Genomic DNA, 20,058 nt, shown 5'->3' on the forward strand with positions numbered 1-20,058 from the left:
TTTTGTCACTTAGCTGCCCCAAGTAGATCAGTAGACGAGTTGGATCATGATGTTTAAAAGCCTTTCAGTGAGACCTACTGCACAGTGTTGGATTTGGAGTCAGGAAGGCCTGACTTTGGATCCTGCCTTTGACATGGGTAACTGAGTGATCATGAACAAAGTTCACCTGAGCTTCAAGTTTCCTCACCTGTAAAACGGGGATAACATTTCTTGTAGTACCTACTTCTTGGGGTTGCTGTGAGGCTCAGATGAGCAAATATTATTTTTATGATGAGGATTTCACAATCTGTCTTCAGTCTTTTTCTGGCTTTACCCCCTACTTCTCCCCTTCATGGAGTGTAAGCATGTGGTCAGACTGGACTATTCTCCATTTTCTGTTTTCATTCTGCCTCCATCTCTGCTTTTGCTCATACTGTACATCATTCCTTACATGTACATTTCTCCCCTCTCTGTAGTTTAAAGCTTTGCTCTTTGATGAAAACCCAACTCAGATGTCCCATATTCCCTGAAACTTTCCCTGACCTTGAGACGCTGCTCTCCTTCCCCTCCCTCCTCCATCCTTGCCCAGGTAAAAAGAGATCTTTGCCTCCTCAAATTTCTCCCATGACTCTCTCCTAGTATTCCACCTCATGGACCTCTGATTTGGCCTTATCATAATCTCCTTTATGTTATAATTATATGGGACCTATAGGCTCTAAGACCGCTCATCCCAGTTCCCACTCTCACAGACAGGTCAGATCCCTCAGAGTAAGGTTAGCTATGTCTTCCCTCAGGGTTCTACCATTACCCTCAGATAGCTTTCACAAAGCTGGGGGGCTCCATAACAACAGTTACCCAGAGTCTCGTCTGACCAAATCACAAAGACCTCAGGCAAACATTCTTCCCATGAGTGAGCCCCCCGGCTTTGTGAACCTAGACGTTGGTGCTCCTTGGTCTGGTGACTATGTATCTATTACTTTGTTTAGACAGTTGGAGCCCTGTCTATTGGATTCTTTCTTATATACTCACTTCTTTCTACTTATCTGTAATTAAAGTAAGATTGTTGACCCCTTTGAAACTGTCTTTCCTTTAGAAAAGCAGATCAAAGAACTTGTGCTAGCAGGCCATCCTGGGTGTGCTAGGGTGCTTGCTAATACAACTGGGGATGGGCTAAATTTTCTCTAATGCCTTTGGCTCCAGCTTCCATTCCTGTGTCTTCTCCCTGATATCAATTACAAGCAATTAGAGCCACCAGTTTGAGTTAAATAATGAACAACAATTAGCTTTTACAAAAGGATATCTACTGAGAAGATATAGCAGAAACACTCTTACCCTAACACCTGAGAGAACACTCTCCTTTATAGTATCTGGAAGAGAGTGGAATCAAGCTTAATATAGCTGCTACGAACTTTTGTTTTATCAAGTTCAATTCTTAAAGTGGTGTATAGCTGATGGATGGCTGGAGGGAGGGAGGGATGGGTGAATGGATGAATGACTGTTTCCTTCTTGATTGCCTTTGATCTGTGCTGGGCCAAATAGGTCATTCAGGACTTCACTCCTTATGGCTGACCACAAAATCTGATATGGGCTCCAGATCCTGGATATCTGGTGGCTTCCTATTCTGACCCTTCATAGCTCACAAGATTGTAGCTATCATCAATACATCTTCACCTAAAAGCAAAGATCAAAGCAAAAAACAGGGACCTGTATTCACAGGTCACATGTCATTCCAGCATTTCTCTTTCCCCAGAACAGCAGCCAGGTACAAAAGATATTTTTTGCCAATTAGTTTGTTTTGAATGAACCTTAGTTCTAGCTCAGCAGCCAATCAAAAATCCATTTCTTTGCCATATGGTTAGGGAAGAGAGCTGGGGCCAGTTAGAGGATATCTGCTTGTGTTCCCAAGAGCAATGCGTGGACTTGTATGGCTTCTACATTCTAGGCATGCTCGTAAGGACTGGGCTTTACCAGTCCCCTTTGTACTTGCATAACTTATCTTGTACAACATCTCTCCTCACCTTTTTATATTCTTAATTCCTTGATGATAGGATCTATGTCATATCTATCCTTGTGCCTCTAGTGCACAGTGCCCCTGCACATGATAGGTGCTGAATTGTTGTTGAATTAGATATAAAACTTTTTTATGTGCTCCTGACATGGCACAGGTTCATGTAGGCCGGGCAACTACCCCCAACCTACACTCTCAGGTTGAGCTCCTTGAGAAATAACTACTACCTTAGAATCAAGGTACCCTGAGGATACCCATTCCTACTCACATAGCTCACAAACTCCTCCACTGAAGAATTTCCTCTTACCAGGCAGCTAGAAAAACCCATTAAGCTCAAAGTAATGACATTTACTAAAATAACATCGCAATAGTAGCTACAAAACATTCCCCCCAAAATGAGGCCAAGATTACACATCTCTTCCTTTCTCTCTCCTTGTGAAGTCCCCATGAAGCTCCCCACCCTGTGCACAGAGTTTCTGCTGGACAGTTTACTCAGCTGGGTTCCCAGGGTCTACTCCCTTCTGGAATTTGACTCTCTTGAGTCCTTAGCTGGCTTTCTTCTTTGCTGTCACTCTCCTTGGAGCTACCTGAATGCTGCCTCTGTGTCTCTGTCCCCATTGAGGGTTGGTATCTCTGCTCCTTGCTGGATGTGGCACCACAAGATGCCCTGGCTTTTGGAGTCAAAGGGGAATGGAAATGCTTCCACAGGGCTCCCTATTACTTTCTGGAATAGGGAGAAGGATGTCCTCTGAAAGGTTACTTACTCTGTTAAAGTCTCAGTCCAGGGCTAGAGCTGTTTATGGACCACCAGAGATGGGGCCAATTTTTAGCCAGCTAGCAACAAACACCTCTTCCAATTCAATTAAAGAATTTATATTTCATGAAGGAGATCACTGGGTATGGTCAAATTTTTGCAGTTAGTATAACGGCTCATTAATCTATCTATCACCACTAAGGCAGTTAGGTTGGTGAAGTAGCTAGAGCAATGGACCTGGAGACCTGAGTTTAAAAATCTGTCTTTAGACACTTACTAGCTGTGTGACACTGGGTGAGTCACTTAACTTCCCTGTGCCTTGTTTTTCTTACCTGTAAAATGGGTATAAGAATTGCACCTACTTTGAAGGATTGCTGTGAGGATAAAATTAGATAATACCTTAAAGTATTATGTTATTGCTGCTAGTAGTAGTAGTAGTAGTAGTAGTAGTAACATTACTACCGCTATTTGCATCTGGCTCTCTGTGTATTGGGGGTGGAGAGTAGTTCAGAAAGACAATTAACCAATAGGGCAAAGACCAATTCCTTATACATACACAAACCCTCACCTCAGTTTCTTCCTTTGTAAAATGGGGGTAACAATAGCTTACAATCTACCTTCCAGAGTGGTTGTGAGGATTTCATGAAAGAATAATTGCAAAATGCTTTGCACAGCGCCTAGCACATAGTAGGCATTTTAAATGTTAGCCATCATTGTTGTTGTTATGTGTATGTATGCCCTGTGGTCTAGCCTCACTTTCCCAGCCCCACCTCAAACAAGAGACTCTGAATTCACTAGAATCTTATCCTCAGGTTGCCCCCACCTGGATTTCTTCAGGAAAATCTACAAAGATTAGGCATGACTTATGTCTAAGATTTCCCTAAATGTGAATAATGAGTCCTTCTGTCCTTGGTCTCCTTGGGGTAGATGCCTCACTATGGAATCTCCAAGTCAAAAGGTAGAGAGTTCTTCACAAAATTGCTTTCCAGTATGATTCAATCACTTTACAACTCTACCAACAGTGCATTAGTGTGCCCACTCCTCCCATAACCCCTTAAAAATAATTATTCCTACCATTCACCATCTTTACCAATTTGTAATGGAGGTCAAACTTTAAAGTTGTTTTTCTTTGCTTATCTCTTATTATTAATGATTTGAAAAATCAGATGGCCATTTTTTGGAGAACCATTATTCATATCCTTTAACCACTCTATTGAAATGTAGCTTTTAGTTTATGTACTTCTGTTGCTCATATATCTCAGGCCCTTATTGGTTCACCAATGACCACTGTAATGTTAATAGAATAGGAAGATCTTCCCCATCCATTAAAGGCTTCTTTGACCTGCTTTGAGCTCTAGCCCAGCTCACAGCTGTGATACATCCTGAGTCACATGGAGCCTGAGTCACATTGTGGGAGGAGATCGCCCAAGGAAAAATATAGATATAGATATAGAATGTTGGAGAGACAGGCAGAGTAGGGAGTGAGAGCAAGGCAGAGCAGAGATAGAGAAGCTAACATGAGTGGGCAGAGAAGGGAAATTGCCTAAGGGAACTTGTTTGTAGGGAGGCCTAACAGAAAGAATACTTAAGATGTGGGGGCTCTCTGGATTGGCGATGAGTTCCTTCCTAAACCTTACCTCCTGGTATCCTAATAGTGATGTTCCAAATAAATATTTTGGTTTTACCTTTAATGAAGACAGTTTATTATAATTTGTGAATCTATCCTGGAAATACATATGCACACTGCTATGGGTATTGCATTGGTCTTACATTTGGCGATGAGGATGGGATCACAAAATATAAAACCTCTACTTGGAGACAGGAAGGCTCCAGGGAAGGAAACGGGTATCCCAGGATGGGAAGTTTTACCTTATTCCTCCCTGGCAAGAGAATGGGCTAAAAGCACAGGACTTTGTGAAAACTGGGAACTGAGGCTACAAAAGGGAGAACCCATAGTTTTAGAAAGATGGTTTCAAGGAATACCAATAGAACTGGGGAAAGAAATGGAAGGGGTATGTAGAAGAGAATGGGCATTGTTTTTATTGTTTTATTATTTAATATTTTTAGTCCTCAACACTGATTTCCACAAGATTTTGAGTTACAAATTTTCTCCCATTTCTACCCTACCCCCATCCCAAGATGGCATATATTCCAATTGCCCCTTTCCCCAGTCTGCCCTTCCTTCTGTCACCCCACTTCCCCTGCCTTATCCTCTTTCCCCTTACCTTCTTGTAGGGCAAGATAGATTTCTATACCCCATTGCTCGCATATCTTATTTCCCAGTTGCATGTAAAAACAACTCTTTTTTTGAGCATCTGCTTTTAAAACTTTGAGTTCCAAATTGTCTCCCTTCTTCCCTACCCACCCACTTTCCTTGAGAAGGAAAACAATTCAACATAGGCCACGCATGCATCATTATGCAAAACACTTCCATAACACTCATGTTGTGAAAGAGTAACTATATTTCCCTCCATCCTATCCTGTCCTCTTTTATTCAATTTTCTCCCTTGACCCTGTCCCTTTTCAAAAGTGTTTGCTTTTGATCACCCCCTCCCCTGATCTGCCCTCCCTTCTATCATCACCTCTCTCTTGTCCCCTTCCTCCCTACTTTCCTGTAGGATAAGACACCCAATTGAGTGTGTATGTTATTCTCTCTTTAAGTCAAATCCAACAGAACTGCTTTTTCTTGCCACTTTTATGTGAGACAATTTACCCCATTCTATCTCTCCCTTTCTCCTCCCAATATATTCCTCTCTCACCCCTTAATTTTTTTTAGATATCATCCCTTCATATTCAACTCATCCTGTGCCCTCTGTCTATATATATATATTTGTATTCTCTTCAACTACCCTAATACTGAGAAAGGTTTCATGAGTTACAAATAACATCTTTCCATATGGGAATGTAAACAAAACAGTTCAACTTTAGTAAGTCCCTTATGATTTCTCTTTCCTATTTACCTTTTCATGCTTCTTTGGAGCTTTTTTGCCATTTGAGTTAGTCTATTTTTGTTTAGTTTTTTTTTTTCAGGGGGGAAGGCAGGGCAATTGGGGTTAAGTGACTTGCCTGAGGTCACACAGATAGTAAATGTGTCAAGTGGCTGAGGCCAGTTTTGAACTCAGGTCCTCCCAACTCCAGGGCCGGTGCTCTACTCACTGTGCCACCCAGCTGCTCCCTTATTGATTTGTTTAGTGGGGTTTTGGGGGGGGGGTTAGTCTATTTTTAAGGTGTTATTTTCTTCAGTATTTTGGGGGGGTCTCCTTTAGCAAGTCATTGATTTTTTTTTCAGGATTTTCTTACATCGCTCTCATTTCTCTTCCCAATTTTTCCTCTACTTCTCTTACTTGCTTTTCCAAATCCTTTTTGAGCTCTTCCATGGCCTGAGACCAAATCATATTTTTCTTACAGGCTTTTGATGTAGGCTCTTTGACTTTGTTGACTTCTTCTGGCTGTATGTTTTGATCTTCTTTGTCACCAAAAAAAGATTCTAAAGTCTGAGTCTGAGTCTGTTTTCACTGCCTATTCATGTTCTCCATCAACTACTTGACCCTTGAGCTTTTTGTCAGGGTATGACTGCTTTCATAGCAGAGAGTGCTTTGTCCCAAGCTTCAGGGATCTTGCACTGCTGTTTTCAGAGCTACTTCTATTCTGAAGTGGTACAATACTCCTCTCCTGGCCTGTGCTCTGGTCTGGCAAGTACTCCTTTCTGCCCTGTAGCTACCAGGAGGACTCCCTCTCCACAGTCACCACAAGCTCTGCTACACCAGTGTTCCTCCTCCGCCAAGAGCCACCAATCGGGACTGTGACCCAGATCCAAGCAGGGCAAAGCAAGAGAACCCTGCCTCTATACCAGCAAAATGCTCCCTGCACTCCTGCTCTGATCAGCCACTTGACTCCTCCCACCATGTGGGCCTGGGGCTGGAAGCAGCTGCTGCTGGAGTTTGGAAGCACTCGCCAGAGCTTCCTGCTGCTGCTGCCACGTCACATCCACTGCCCCTGAGGTTGAGTCCATACCATGCACTTCTCTCACCCAGATCCAGCAGTTTTCCTACTGACCTGCTAAGTTGTCTTTGGCGTTTGTGGGCTGAGATGTCTGGTAACTGCTACAGCTCAGTGATTCATGGCCCTAAGACCTGCTCTACCTGATCTATCCCCATCTTGGTCATTTCTAGCATGGTCCACACTGGGCTGCACTCTGCTCCGAGTATGCTGCGATAGATCCTTCCCAGCAACCACCCAGGCCATCCTGGGCTAGACACCTGCTTCCCTCTGTTATTTTGTGGGTTCTGTAGCTCTAGAATTTGTTCAGAGCCATTTTTACAGGTGTTTGGAGGGATTTGGGAGAGAGCTTAAATGAGTCCCTGTTTTCCAGTGCCATCTTGGCCCTGGCCCCCAAGGATGGGCATTGTTAACAAGTTGTTGTATTATATGTAAAAATAGAGACAAATTGCTGGAAGAGAAGGTTCAGCTGGAAAAGGAATTAGTTGATTTGCATGAGGAGTTTTCTATGCTACAGTGTCAGAGCTTTCCTTTAGAAGAGCAAGCTAGAAAATATCGGGTGGTAGCAGAAAAGACAGCTGTGAAAGAAGCTCAGGAAAGGAAGGGAAAAGGTAACAAAAAGAAGGTGTATGCAGCCCTTGCATTTGCATGGCCTTGTTGGGATTGAGATATGGGGGAAGAAGCCATAGGGGAGGAAGATGAAGCAAATTCAGTTGAGGAGGCTTCTAGAAACGTGGACACATATCCAATAATATGAAGGAAGCAGGAAAACCAGGGGGGCCACACAGTGTTTAAGGAAGTAACTGAGGATTTTACTCAACAGGAAGTCACAGCTATATTAAGCCAATTCACCCCCAAAATGGGAAAATCATTAGTATCTTGGATGATGAGAATCAGTGAGGAAGGGGCTGGAGGAGTATGGATACATTATATAGATTGTTTGAAATTCGTAGGTATTAGTCAGAATCCCTTTATACAACAAGCTTTTAGGGATTACCATATTCAAGGAGGTAACAATGTGACTAATTTGTTAGCTTTAGCTGCTAAGGGGTGCAATAAACAGTATCCCACTGATTCTATGCGGCCTAGTGGAGATAGACCCTGATATTTGCTTAGCGACTGTATGAGAAAATTAAAGGAAGAGGTAATGAAAACTTCAATAATGGTGGGAGATGCAGACATGTATCACAGCACTCCCTTAACAATTCTTCATATTGGGGCAGTGAGGTGGCACAGTGAGTAGAGCACTGGCCCTGGAGTCAGGAGTACCTGAGTTAAAATCTGGCCTCAGACACTTGACACATTTACTAGCTGTGTGACCTTGGGCAAGTCACTTAACCCCAATTGCTCTGCCTTACCCCCTGCAAAACAAAACGAAAAAAAAAACAATTCTTCATAGAAATATAATAGCGAAGACTGCTCCTCCCACTTGTAAACACGTAATTCTGACTCTACTAATTGGGGAGATAGGGCACCCTCTTTTGGAGGTGCTAGATAAGATTTCACAGGTGACTTAGAGGAATGGGGAAAAGATAAACTTCCTCAAGAGAGAAGAGAAAATAGTCAGTGGATTCAAAGTCAGAATAGATTAACAAGGAGAGAATTGTTTACTGCTTTATTGAGAGCGGAATAGATTATGGAAGAATAGATGGTATTCCAAATAATGAACTATATAAGATGTACCGGGAAAAGAGACTTAATATTAGATGGAATAGGGAAGTAAGAACTGACCCTACAGATCCTCCTGAATCATTGTATCCAAATTTGTCACACCTGCAGGGAGAATAGGAGATTGGCCAAGCCTCAGCTCAGATAAGAGAAATACACAGATGGTGTTACAGACCCCATATCACTTTGACCATATACTGGAAAAATGTTTCAACCACTCTAACTAGGGCATTAATAGATACTGGGGCAGAGACCTCTCTTATATATGGAAAGCTTGATAAATTTAAATATGGAACCCTTATGACCATGACAGGACTGAGGGGGTCTGAAACACCAGCCAGACAAGTTAAACTGTGAAAATGGGAAATTACCTAAGAAAGAATATACAGTGGCAATTGTACCTGTTCCTGAATACATCATTGGGATAGATATATTGAGAGGTGTGACTTTAAATTTGCCTGAGGGGAGATATCAATTTGCAGTAAGGAAGATAGGAATTAATGCAATTCTAGTGGGTAAAATAAAAATGGACCCAGTCACTTTACCTGAACCTTCTGAAGTAATTACTTTAAAGCAGTATCACATGCCAGGTGGACAAGATAAAATTACCAATACTATAAAGGAATATGTTGAGGCAGGAGTGATTGGTGATGAGTACCTTGTTAAACCTTACCTTCTGGTATTCTAATAGTGATATCCCAAATAAATATTTTGGAGAGTTTATTATATTTTGCGAATCTACCCTGGAACTACATATGCATATTCATAGTAGCTGCTATGGCTATTGCAATGACATTACAACCACAAACAAGCATTAGGAGGTAGCCTTAGGCACTGAGGACCACTAGGGAATTCCCTGCATCCTCCTATCAAGGCCTTAGGTCATGTCTAGCTCCCTGGGAGAGTCCCTTTTCTGACAAAGGTCCAGGTCTTGAACTCCCAACAAGTTGTTTAAGGACTCATCGAACTGAGCAAAGGTCCTTCTGATAAATTTGTCATTGGGGTGCTGCAGTCAGCTCTAACTGGCTGGCGAGAGCCAATTGTTAAATTTTCAGTGTGAGTATTTACAACTTAGAAATCCACAATGTTACAAAGCAGGGCTTGATTTATTGTTTCGTTGCTCTTCTATACTTAAGAAAGTAATTAATACAATAGTGATAATGCAGATTAAACTTAAAAGTGTGTCATGCAAACATTTATCTCTGTAAAACTAATTATCAAACATTTATTAGCACATCTTTTCTTTTGCAACACACAAGATGTATGAAGGTCAGATGTTTTTAATTTGAGAAGTAGATTACTAGGTATTGTTCTATTTTTTTCTTATTTATTCGTTCATTCATTCACTTATTTATTTATTTAATATTTTTAGTTTTCAGCATTGATTTTCACAAGAGTTTGAATTACAAATTTTCTCCCCATTTCTACCCTCCCCCCCACTCAAAGATGGCATATATTCTGGTTGCCTTGTTCCCCAGTCAGCCCTCCCCTCTGTCACCCCACTGCCCTTCCGTCCCCTTTTCCCTTCCTTTCTTGTAGGGCAACATAAATTTCTACACCCCAGTGCCTGTGTATCTTATTTTCTAGTTGCATGCAAAAACTTTTTTTGTTTGTTTTTGAACATCTGTTTTTAAAACTTTGAGTTCCAAATTCATTCCCTCTTCCCTTCCCACCCACCCTCCCTAAGAAGTCAAGCAATTCAACATAGGTCACATGCGTATCATTATGTATACCCTTCCACAATACTCATGCTGTGAAAGACTAACTATATTTTGCTCCTTCCTAACCTATCCCCCTTTATTGAGTTTTCTCCCTTGACCCTGTCCCTTTTCAAAAGTGTTTGTTTTTGATTACCCCCACCCCCATCTGCCCTCCCTTCTGTCATCCCCCCCTTTTTTATCTTCTTCCTCCTTCTTTCCTGTGGGGTAAGATACCCAATTGAGTATGTATGGTATTCCCTCCTCAGGTCAAATCTGATGAGAGCAAGATTCACTCATTCCCTCTCACCTGCCTTCTCTTCTCTTCCTACAGAACTGCTTTTTCTTGCCACTTTTATGTGAGATAATTTACCTCATTCTATCTCTCCCTATCTCCCTCTCTCAATATATTCCTCTTTCATCCCTTAATTTGATTTTATTTTTTTTAAATAACATCCCTTCATATGCAACTCACCCTGTGCCCTCTGTCTCTCTATATATGTATGTTCACTTCAGCTACCCTAATACTGAGGTCTCATGAATTATACACATCATCTTTCCATGTAGGAATGTAAACCAAACAGTTCAACTTTAGTAAGTCCCTTATCATTTCTCTTTCTTGTTTACCTTTTCATGCTTCTGTTGATTCTTGTGTTTGAAAGTCAAATTTTCTACTCAGCTCTGGTCTTTTCACTGAGAAAGCTTGAAAGTCCTCTATTTTATTGAAAATCTTTAGTTTTCCTTGGAGCATGATACTCAGTTTTGCTGGGTAGGTAATTCTTGGTATTAATCCTAGCTCCATTGACATCCAGAATATCATATTCCAAGTCCTTCGATCCCTTAATGTAGAAGCTGCTAGATCCTGTGTTATCCTGATTGTGTTTCCACAATACTCAAATTGTTTCTTTTTGGCTGCTTGCAGTATTTTCTCCTTGATCTGGGAGCTCTGAAATTTGGTGACAATATTCCTAGGAGTTTTCTTTTTGGGATCTTTTTCAGGAGGCAATTGGTGGATTCTTTCAATTTCTATTTTATCCTCTTGCTCTAGAATATCAGGGAAGTTCTCCTTGATAATTTCTTGAAAGATGATATCTAGGGTCTTTTTTTGATCATGACTTTCAGGTAGTCCAGTAATTTTTAAATTATCTCTCCTGCATCTATTTTCCAGGTCTGTGTCTTTTCCAATGAGATATTTCACATTGTCTTCCATTTTTTCATTCCTTTGGTTCTTTTTTTTAATATCTCGATTTCTCGTAAAGTCACCAGCTCCAAAGTCACTTGCTCCAATCTAATTTTTAAGGTACCATTTTCTTCAGTGGTCTTTTGGACCTCCTTTTCCATTTGGCTAATTCTGCCTTTCAAGGCATTCTTCTCCTCATTGGCTTTTTGGAGCTCTTTTGCCATTTGAGTTAGTCTATTTTTGAAGATGTTATTTTCTTCAGTATTTTTTGGGTCTCCTTTAGCAAGTCATTGACTTGTTTTTCATGGTTTTCTCACATCATTCTCATTTCTCTTCCTAATTTTTCCTCTATTTCTCTAACTTGCTTTTCCAAATCCTTTTTTGAGCTCTTCCATGGCCTGAGACCAATTCATGATTTTCTTGGAGGCTTTTGAAGTAGGCTCTTTGACTTTGTTGACTTCTTCTGGGTGTATGTTTTGGTCTTCTTTGTCACCAAAGAAAGATTCCAAAGTCTGAGTCTGAATCTGAGAGCGTTTTTGCTGCCTGGCCATGTTCCCAGCCTACTTATCTGACCCTTGAGTTTTTCATGGGGGTATGACTGCTTGTAGAGTAGAGAGTACTTTGTTCCAAGCTTGAGGGGCTGTGCTGTTGTTTTCAGAGCTACACACAGCAAGCTCTGCCTCACCAGCGCTACTCCTCCCCCAAGAACCGCCAACCCGGACCTGACTCAGATCTAAGCTGGCTCTGCACTCCAGCTCAGATCCGCCACTTAATTCCTCCCACCATGTGGGCCTGGGGCCAGAAGCAACTGCACCTGTAACTCTGTAACTGTACCTCCTCCTTTGCCTCTGGGGTGGTGGCCAAACCGGGAACTCTTTTCACTCTGTCCCCTGAAGCTTTTCCCACTAACCTTCTCTGTTGTCTTTGATGTTTGTGGGTTGAGAAGTCTGGTAACTGCCACAGCTCGCTGATTCAGGGTGCTAGGGCCTGTTCTGCCCAGTTCCCAGTCTGATTGGTCCATGTAGCCCACACTGGACTCTGCTCCGCTCAGCTCCCAAGTCTGTGCAATAGACCTTACCCCGCGACCATCTAGCCTGTCCTGGGCTGGAGCCCTGCTTCCCTCTGCTATTTTATGGGTTCTGCAGTTCTAGAATTTGTTCAGAGTCATTTTTTATAAGTGTTTAGTGTTGTTTGATTTTTAAATTTAGTTTGGCTATTTGTTTTTTTTTATTGAAAAGCATTTCATGTGAAGGTATTAGCATTTGATTCCCCTCAGGTTCACAAGCAAATATTTCTACCAGTCTGTCTTGTTTTATGTAATAGCCTGAAGAGTTGTGTGTAAATTGAATTTGAAACCTTTTATGAAGACTTTTGTGGTGTGATTCCTTTTCTAATTAAAATAGTCCATTTGCAAATTGAATAGCCATCCTATAAGTTATCATTTGTTTGTGTTCAGAATTTCATTTCAAAGTTTTGCATAAAGTAAGGCATTTTGTTTTCTAGTGGAAGTTGTTGTATATGACACTTTCTGGCTTGTTTCAATAATTCATCCTTTCATGTTTCCCACTTCTGCCTTTGTTATTCTGCTGCCTTTTTATTCTCTGATGTTTGGTAACCATACCACAGTTCCTGACTGTTATATGTAATTTAACTCAACATTCTTGGTGAGTTTGGGAAAGATAACACTCAAGGGAATGGTTTGTCATTTCGATTTTATGTCCTTTAGGTCAAGAAGAGCCCAACGAAATGGAGACAGAAACAGAATGGGAAGAAGACACAGCCCCAGACAGCAGTAGGTTTCTTTACTTCCCTGAAAATTTAGAAATCCCAAATCTTTGAATGTTGATATTAAGGATGTAGACACCTACAGGAAGAGAAGAGGGAGAAAATAAAGGGCAAATGAGAGAATGATGAGGGAAGTGTGGAGGGAGCTTGTATTATTAGCAATACCAGTGTCAAATTTGGATGAAGTCAGAATGTGCTGGGTTGGGCCTCCAAAGATATGTCCCTGGCTAGAGTGTTAAGGGGTCCTGACCTCCAGGGATTTGAAATAGAGCAAGCCTTAGGCAACTGGGACAAAGCCAGAATAAGGATTCTAGTGTCAGTTTCCAGGAAGTTTCATGTAGAGACAATGAGGCATTCATTGAAACGGTAGGAACAAAGGAAAAGAGCATCAGGAAAAATGAAGTTAGACATCAAGGTTGACTTCCTGACTGAGGGGTATGAGCAAAATTAGGCTGCTGTTTTTCCTGGAGATCTTTAAGAAGATATAATTCCCTTTACCCTCTTCTTTCTTGCCTGAGGTTGTGAGGAGAGGACAAAATGACCTCTAGCTGGGTTCGTACTTGTTTTTGTTGGGAGGACCTTTTTACAACTAACCCTTGACTCCTCATCATTTTAGATCTGTACTTGGCACCTAATTCTTGCCATGGCCGCTGCCATGAAGGCTTTGACAAACACCACCCATGCCACTGCAATTCAAAGTGCCAGAAGTTTGGTAACTGCTGTGAAGATTATGAGAGTCTATGTGCCCATGGTGAGCCCCTCTGTGATGACTTCTAATCACACTCTGTCTCAAAAAAGGAATGCCAGAGAGGAAAGTGTTGCATTGGACAACAGACATGATCCTACACAACTCCTTGCATACACCCAGCCTTCAGGGAAAGAATGAAGGAGTCATCCTGCATATGGAGCCATTCCACATTTAGATGACTTCCCCACCTGCTCCTTTTTCCCTTTTTGGTGGTACCCCAGAAAGAATGAGCAGAAAGGTCTGCCTGCTCTGAATCCCTCCCTTTACCTCTTCCACATTCCACTCTTCTTTCCTTTTAGACGGTTTCTCCCGAAGCAGCGATGCCATCACTAATGAGGAACTCCTGACTATCTCAGAGAAGATCTACAAGGCAGATACCAACAAAGCTCGGAAGGAAGATATCATTCTCAACAGCCAGAACCGTGTCTCTCCCTCTGAGACAAATGACCAGGTGGATCGATGCTCTGAGCCGTGAGTCTTCCTCTTTCTCCAGCCTTTTTTTTTCTGTTTATTTACCATTCCTATTTCTTTGGAGCCTAACTCAGTTCTAAAATCTTCATCTTTCAGCTGAGAAACAGAAGAGTAACACTGAATTAGAAAGGGAAGACATTTTAAGGCAGGTTGTAAAGAATGTTGAGAAAAGGTTTAGGAAAGTAAGATTGCTTTATAGTGAGAGAGATTGAAATTAGATTGTCTTTAGAGAGCTCTTCTTATTGACTTGGGTAGTGGAGCATAATAATAGATCACGGAGGCAGTTGGGAAGAAACCACTGGAGAGACATAGGATTGTCTGGAATAACTGTAGAATCTTCCTATTGCAAGATGAAAGACAGGATGACCTGAGGCAGGGTCCTACTAGCCCCAGCAATCTGGTGAAAAGAGTCATTAGAACTCTTAGGAAAGAGAATTAGAACTCTTAGCTTCTCCTCTCATTTCATCTCTCTCCTTCCTAAGTAACTCCTGTGCTGGTCCTTGCCCTTCTTGGTGATTCTCCTTGCCCCTTAATTTACTGAAGACAATCTCTGCACCAGAGCACGGGCTCTAGACTTAATGTTGAATGACTATGCCCTTGCATAGTCCTGGCTGTCCTCAGTGAATCAGTGAAGGCAAGGATGTGGGTGGGAAAGCAATTGTCCAAACCGTAAACCTTGGCTCTGTCAGGTCAAGCTCCAGTTCCTTGGACCACTGAATCCAAAAAGCAAGGTGGGAGGCAGGAATGGAGTTCATAGAAGTGAAATCTGGTAGTCAGGACAGTTTCTCAGGGCAGATATGCCATACTGGGGAACAGTAAGCTTCCAATTTATGCCAATTGACTTCCTTTTCAGGAAAGAATATAGTGTCTTATATTCTGGTATGTAGCATAGCATACTGGGGGTTGGGGTAATGAGACAATTGTCAGAAATTGAAGATGCTACGACCGAAGGATAAAGGCAGACCTTCTATGTGCTTGGGTCAGTGAGAGTAGGCAGTGTCCAGTGATTCCCTGGGGTTCTTCCCCAGGCCTATTTAAAAGTTTCAGGAAGTTGCCTCAGGGGCAGTGTTGGTTTCTGAGTAGATGGAAACTAGCCTGGGTGTGGCGAAGGAAGGAACCTGGACCAAAGCCTAGTGTTTGTGCTTAGTGCTTGGAACTTTGTTATTTGGTTCAAGGAGAAAGAGAACAGAGAGGTGAACAAGTGAATTAACTCTTATATGACAGTGAGTGGCACAGGAGAGAGAGATAATAATAATGAAAGCTAGAGAAAGTGCAGAGCTGACATGCCCTGGCTATTGGTTTAGTCACTGAACTGAGGGCGAGTCACGTTGTGGGACTCTGGGTTAGACTTGTAATACCCTCCCTTAGGGTATATGTGTACATGTATATATGAACATAAAATACAGCATATATGTGTATATGTGTGTATATTTACATATACATTTATACTCTATGACTATATATACATACACATATATGCATATGTGTCTGTGTATATATATGCCTACACATGCATACATATATATTGAGTGAATAGGTACATATGCATAGAAAAGCTGCAATCAGATTTAGCCTCATATAGTTCTGAATTCAGCATTTTCTGAGTTGTTTCTAGGTTATTTAAGGAAGAGAGTCTGAGTAGAAAGAGTGGAGGGCAAGGGACAAAGTATGAACTAGGATATGGGTCTTACATGTATGTCTGTAAGAGATAGTTCATAACACCAAATCCCTTCTTGCTCTGTTATGGGACCATAATTTTTGTTCTGCTATGGGACCCAATCCCAATTTCTCTTGATGTCACCCAGGCTCTACAGCTATGTAAATGAAGAACTCTTCTCCAAACCAACCTATGCTGCATTCATCAACCTCCTCAATAACTACCAGCGGGTGACAGGTCAAGGGGAACATTTCACGCCCCAGCAGCTTGGGGAACAGGATAACTTCCTTCAAGAGATAATGAAGACAGCAGTCATGAAGGAACTCTATGGCTTCCTCCATCAAAAGAGTGAGTGAGCCCCAAACCCTTTGGTAAAAGAGAGAGAGCACCTGGAGAGGCAATGGAGAAGGTTTATGAAAGGGCATAGGGATCCTCAGAGCATGTGGACTCTAGCAAAGATCTGTAGGAGGAGGCCAAAGAGAACATGGGGAATGGAAAGATGACTAGACCCTGAAGAGTTGAGAAATCATCTGGTTTTCAAAACCTTCAATAATCAATACATTCCTTGTCCATTAGCACGTAAGCTACTTGAGGGTAGAGATTGTCTTTTGTGTGTGTGCTTGTATATGTATTCCCAGGACTTAGAAAAGTGCCTGGAACATAGCAAATGTTTAAAAGGTGTTTTTCTATCTATCTATCTATCTATCTATCTATCTATCTATCTATCTATCTATCTATCTAATCTTATTTTCCACTGCTTCCGAAATATATTCTCTCTCTCTCTCTCTCTCTCTCTCTCTCTCTCTCTCTCTCTCTCTCTCTCTCTCTCTCTCTCTCCCTCTTTCTCTCTTTTCCCCTAGGATATGGTATGCCCTCCTTTTCACTCTTACTATGTGACAAAACTCCAAAGCAGAAGAGTCAATAGTGTCTGTAGCTAACTCCTGAAGTCTTCCCCTCCAATTCTGCCAATGAATTTCTATAGCCTTATCAAATGAGAATAGAGTCTGGAAGCTCAAAATTACTGGGACAAGGTTGGCATGGGAGGGGGATGTTCGACTAAATCCCCAAAAAATCTAATGGAGAAAAGGATGTAGGTTCTCCTTCCAGGGTCCCTCCTTCCCTTCTAGGTAACTCTCAGGTGAATTCCTACCCTTTTGGGGGAATCCTTTAGCTGACTTGGAAAGTTGGCTGCTAACACTACACAGTCAGCCTGTCCTTGACTTCACCTTCCCTTACTAACCAACCAGGGAACCCTTCTACAAGGGATGTTCTAATCTGCAAAAGCTTTTACTGGGAAACTAAGGAGATGGGAGGGATTTCAAAAAGCAACAAAGACACAGGAAGGAAACTCCTACACAGTACAGGTTCCTGATATAAACTAAGCCTAATCAAGCCAAAGGTATTTTTTGTTGGCATTACTTCTTGGCTTGATAGACTATCTTCTTACTCCAAATCAGAGGTCCATTTCCATTTCCCTGTTCTTTCCTGTCTCTCTTTGTCTCAAAATAACACGCTCATTAGCCATTACTCTTCCTGATACTCCTGCCTCTGTGAATTGTCTTCTCAACTGTTATGGTAAGGTAGTACCCAGGCCCAGTGTCCTGAGTGGTTGCCATCAGGACAACAGGCGCCCTCTTTTCCTTCCACTTCAATGGGTTCCATTTTTCAGGTCTGCTGCATTACATCTTCTGTTTCCAGCATAGCGTAATGGAATAAACATCAGATTTCGAGTCAGGAGACCTCCATTTGTGTCCCAGTTCAGTCACATATTGGCTGCATGGTGTGGGGGAAGAAAAGAAAAAGAATAAGCATTTCTATTGTACCTACTATGTGCGAGATACTATTTTAAGCACTTTACAAACATTATTGCATTTGATTCTCACAACCACCCTGTGAGGTAGATGCTGTAATTATCCCCATTTTATAGTTTAGGAAACTGAGGCAAATATAAGATAAGTGATTTGCCTAAAGTCATATAGTTAGTAAATGTCTGAGGCCTGATTTGAACTCAGGTTTTCCTGTTTCTGTTGGGGTGCTTGAGTGATTGGATCCCAATTTCAAGACCACATTTGTCCCTAGCCTCAAAACACTATCCCTGACAGTTTTCTCCCCAGCCCAAGGACACGATGCCTGGCACTAACTCACGAGTGGCCCCTAGTGAGGCAAGAACAAGCTGACCTCTGTAGAATTTCCCTTGTATGAACAGGACTATCTTATACCAGCAGAACTATCATATACTGATTCCCACAGTTACCATGTACAATCCAGAGGTCAAGCTACAGACGTCAACTCCTGAAGCTGTCTTGTTACAGATGTAACAGACCAAAAACATAGCCCTCAGGAACTCCCCTGCCCCAGGTTTCCAGTAGTGACTCCTATGAACAAGGTTATATGTTATCACCTAATTAGCATACTTGCCACATAATTCACTACTTTTCTTGTATAAGCTTTAGCATCATTCCTGTTAGGCTGCAAGTTCCCTAAGGAGTTCTGTCTACCATATTAGCATTACAAAAAACCTTCACCAACTTGACTTAAAGAATGCTTGATTCCATGAATTCTTTCCCGAAGACCCTGTCCTGTCCTGTGGTCCACGAGGAGTCCCTGAACCTCTCAAACCACATCAATTCCAAATGCAAAGAATGTACTTTGTAAATCTTAAAATGCTGTGAAAACGTCAGTCATTATTTTTTTGATCTGGATTTGTGATTTCATCTGTGTGGGGAGCTCTTTACAGAGCAACTATCTGTTTACTGACTCATGTTGGCAATTTGTATAGTCTTGAAGAGTTGCTTGAAGCTGTGCCCAGGGTCACATAGCTACTATATGTCAGAGGCAAGACTTGAACCCAGGTCTTCTAGCCCTCTCTTCTATCCACTACATCACGCTGCCTGTCATAATCATTATGATAAGGCAGCATGGATTTGTGGATAGTGTTGGACATTAAAAGACTTCTAAATTTCACCTCAGATATTTACTAGTTCTATAACCTTAAGCAATTATTTAACTTCTTTGTGCCTCAGTTTCTTCATTCTATAAAATGAGAGGATTAGACTCATTGGTCTCTAGGGTCCTGTCTGGCTCTAAATCTATGCTTATTATTCCACATCATTGCTGAATATTGAATCTTTTTGCTAGTCTAGAATCCTGGAGTTCCCTTAATCCTGCTTATTTTATCAGGTTTCTGCCCAAGCACAGCCTAGGATTCTCAATTTGTTTATATATGGATGGCTTGAATTGCATGCAGGGCAATCACGCAGAGGTTAAGAGCTCCACTCCTTGTGGTGGGAACCTTTCTGGTAATGTGTTAGTCTCTACTCAGGTAGAATATGTTTTCTGTGGGCCTCTTAACATTTAAATTGTGAGATTTTCAAACACTGTGAAACCAGATTTCCATTAAGGGAAGGGGGTAGTTCTGTACATAACTCTCCATACATGCTCTTTCCTGACATTGTTTGGGTTTCGCTTGTTTGGAATGTTTCCTAAGTCTCCCACTCTGCCCCAGGCCAGAGCCTACATTCTTCAAAGCCCTTTATGAAGCCTTCCCACTATGCTAGCCCATATGGTATAATTATTTATTTATTTTAAAATATTTGTATAATTACATGTAAAATTTTTTAACATTCATTTAAATTTTTTAGTTCCAAAGTCTCTCCCTTCCTCTCTCCCCTCCCCTCTCATTGAGAAGGCAAGCAATGTGATATAGGTTATACATATGCAGTCATACAAAATATTTCCATATAAGTCATGTTGTGAAAGAAAATACAGGCAAAAAAATCCCAAGAAAAATAAAGAAAGTTTAAAAAAATGTGCTTCAATCTGCATTAATATTCTGTCAATTCTTTCTTTGGAGGTGAATGACATTTTTCTTCATAAGGCCTTTGGAATTATCTTAGATCAGTTCTGCACAACCTGCCACATACAGACTGTGGGCCACAGGTTGTACAGGCCTGTCTTAGATCATTGTATTGCTGAGAATTAAGTCATTTATAGTTGATCATTGTACAATATTGCTTTTACTGTATACAATGTTCTCTCAGTTCTGCTTGCTTTTCTTTCCATCAGTTCATGTAAGTCTTTTAAAGTTTTCCTGAAAGCATTGTGCTCCTCAT

General features: G+C 41.4%; 1 protein-coding gene across 1 annotated transcript in view; it reads left to right on the plus strand.

Moving 5' to 3' along the window:
- The window catches only part of ENDOU (endonuclease, poly(U) specific), a 32,595-nt gene that overhangs the window by 6,879 nt on the left and 5,658 nt on the right, over positions 1–20,058 (plus strand). The window contains exons 3-6 of the mRNA XM_036761996.1: positions 13,012–13,077; positions 13,687–13,821; positions 14,118–14,289; positions 16,095–16,294. Of these exons, the coding sequence (XP_036617891.1) occupies positions 13,012–13,077; positions 13,687–13,821; positions 14,118–14,289; positions 16,095–16,294 (573 nt within the window). The remainder of the gene's footprint in view (positions 1–13,011; positions 13,078–13,686; positions 13,822–14,117; positions 14,290–16,094; positions 16,295–20,058) is intronic.

The sequence above is a fragment of the Trichosurus vulpecula genome, chromosome 5 (genome assembly GCF_011100635.1).
Source record: "Trichosurus vulpecula isolate mTriVul1 chromosome 5, mTriVul1.pri, whole genome shotgun sequence".
NCBI lineage: Eukaryota > Metazoa > Chordata > Mammalia > Diprotodontia > Phalangeridae > Trichosurus > Trichosurus vulpecula.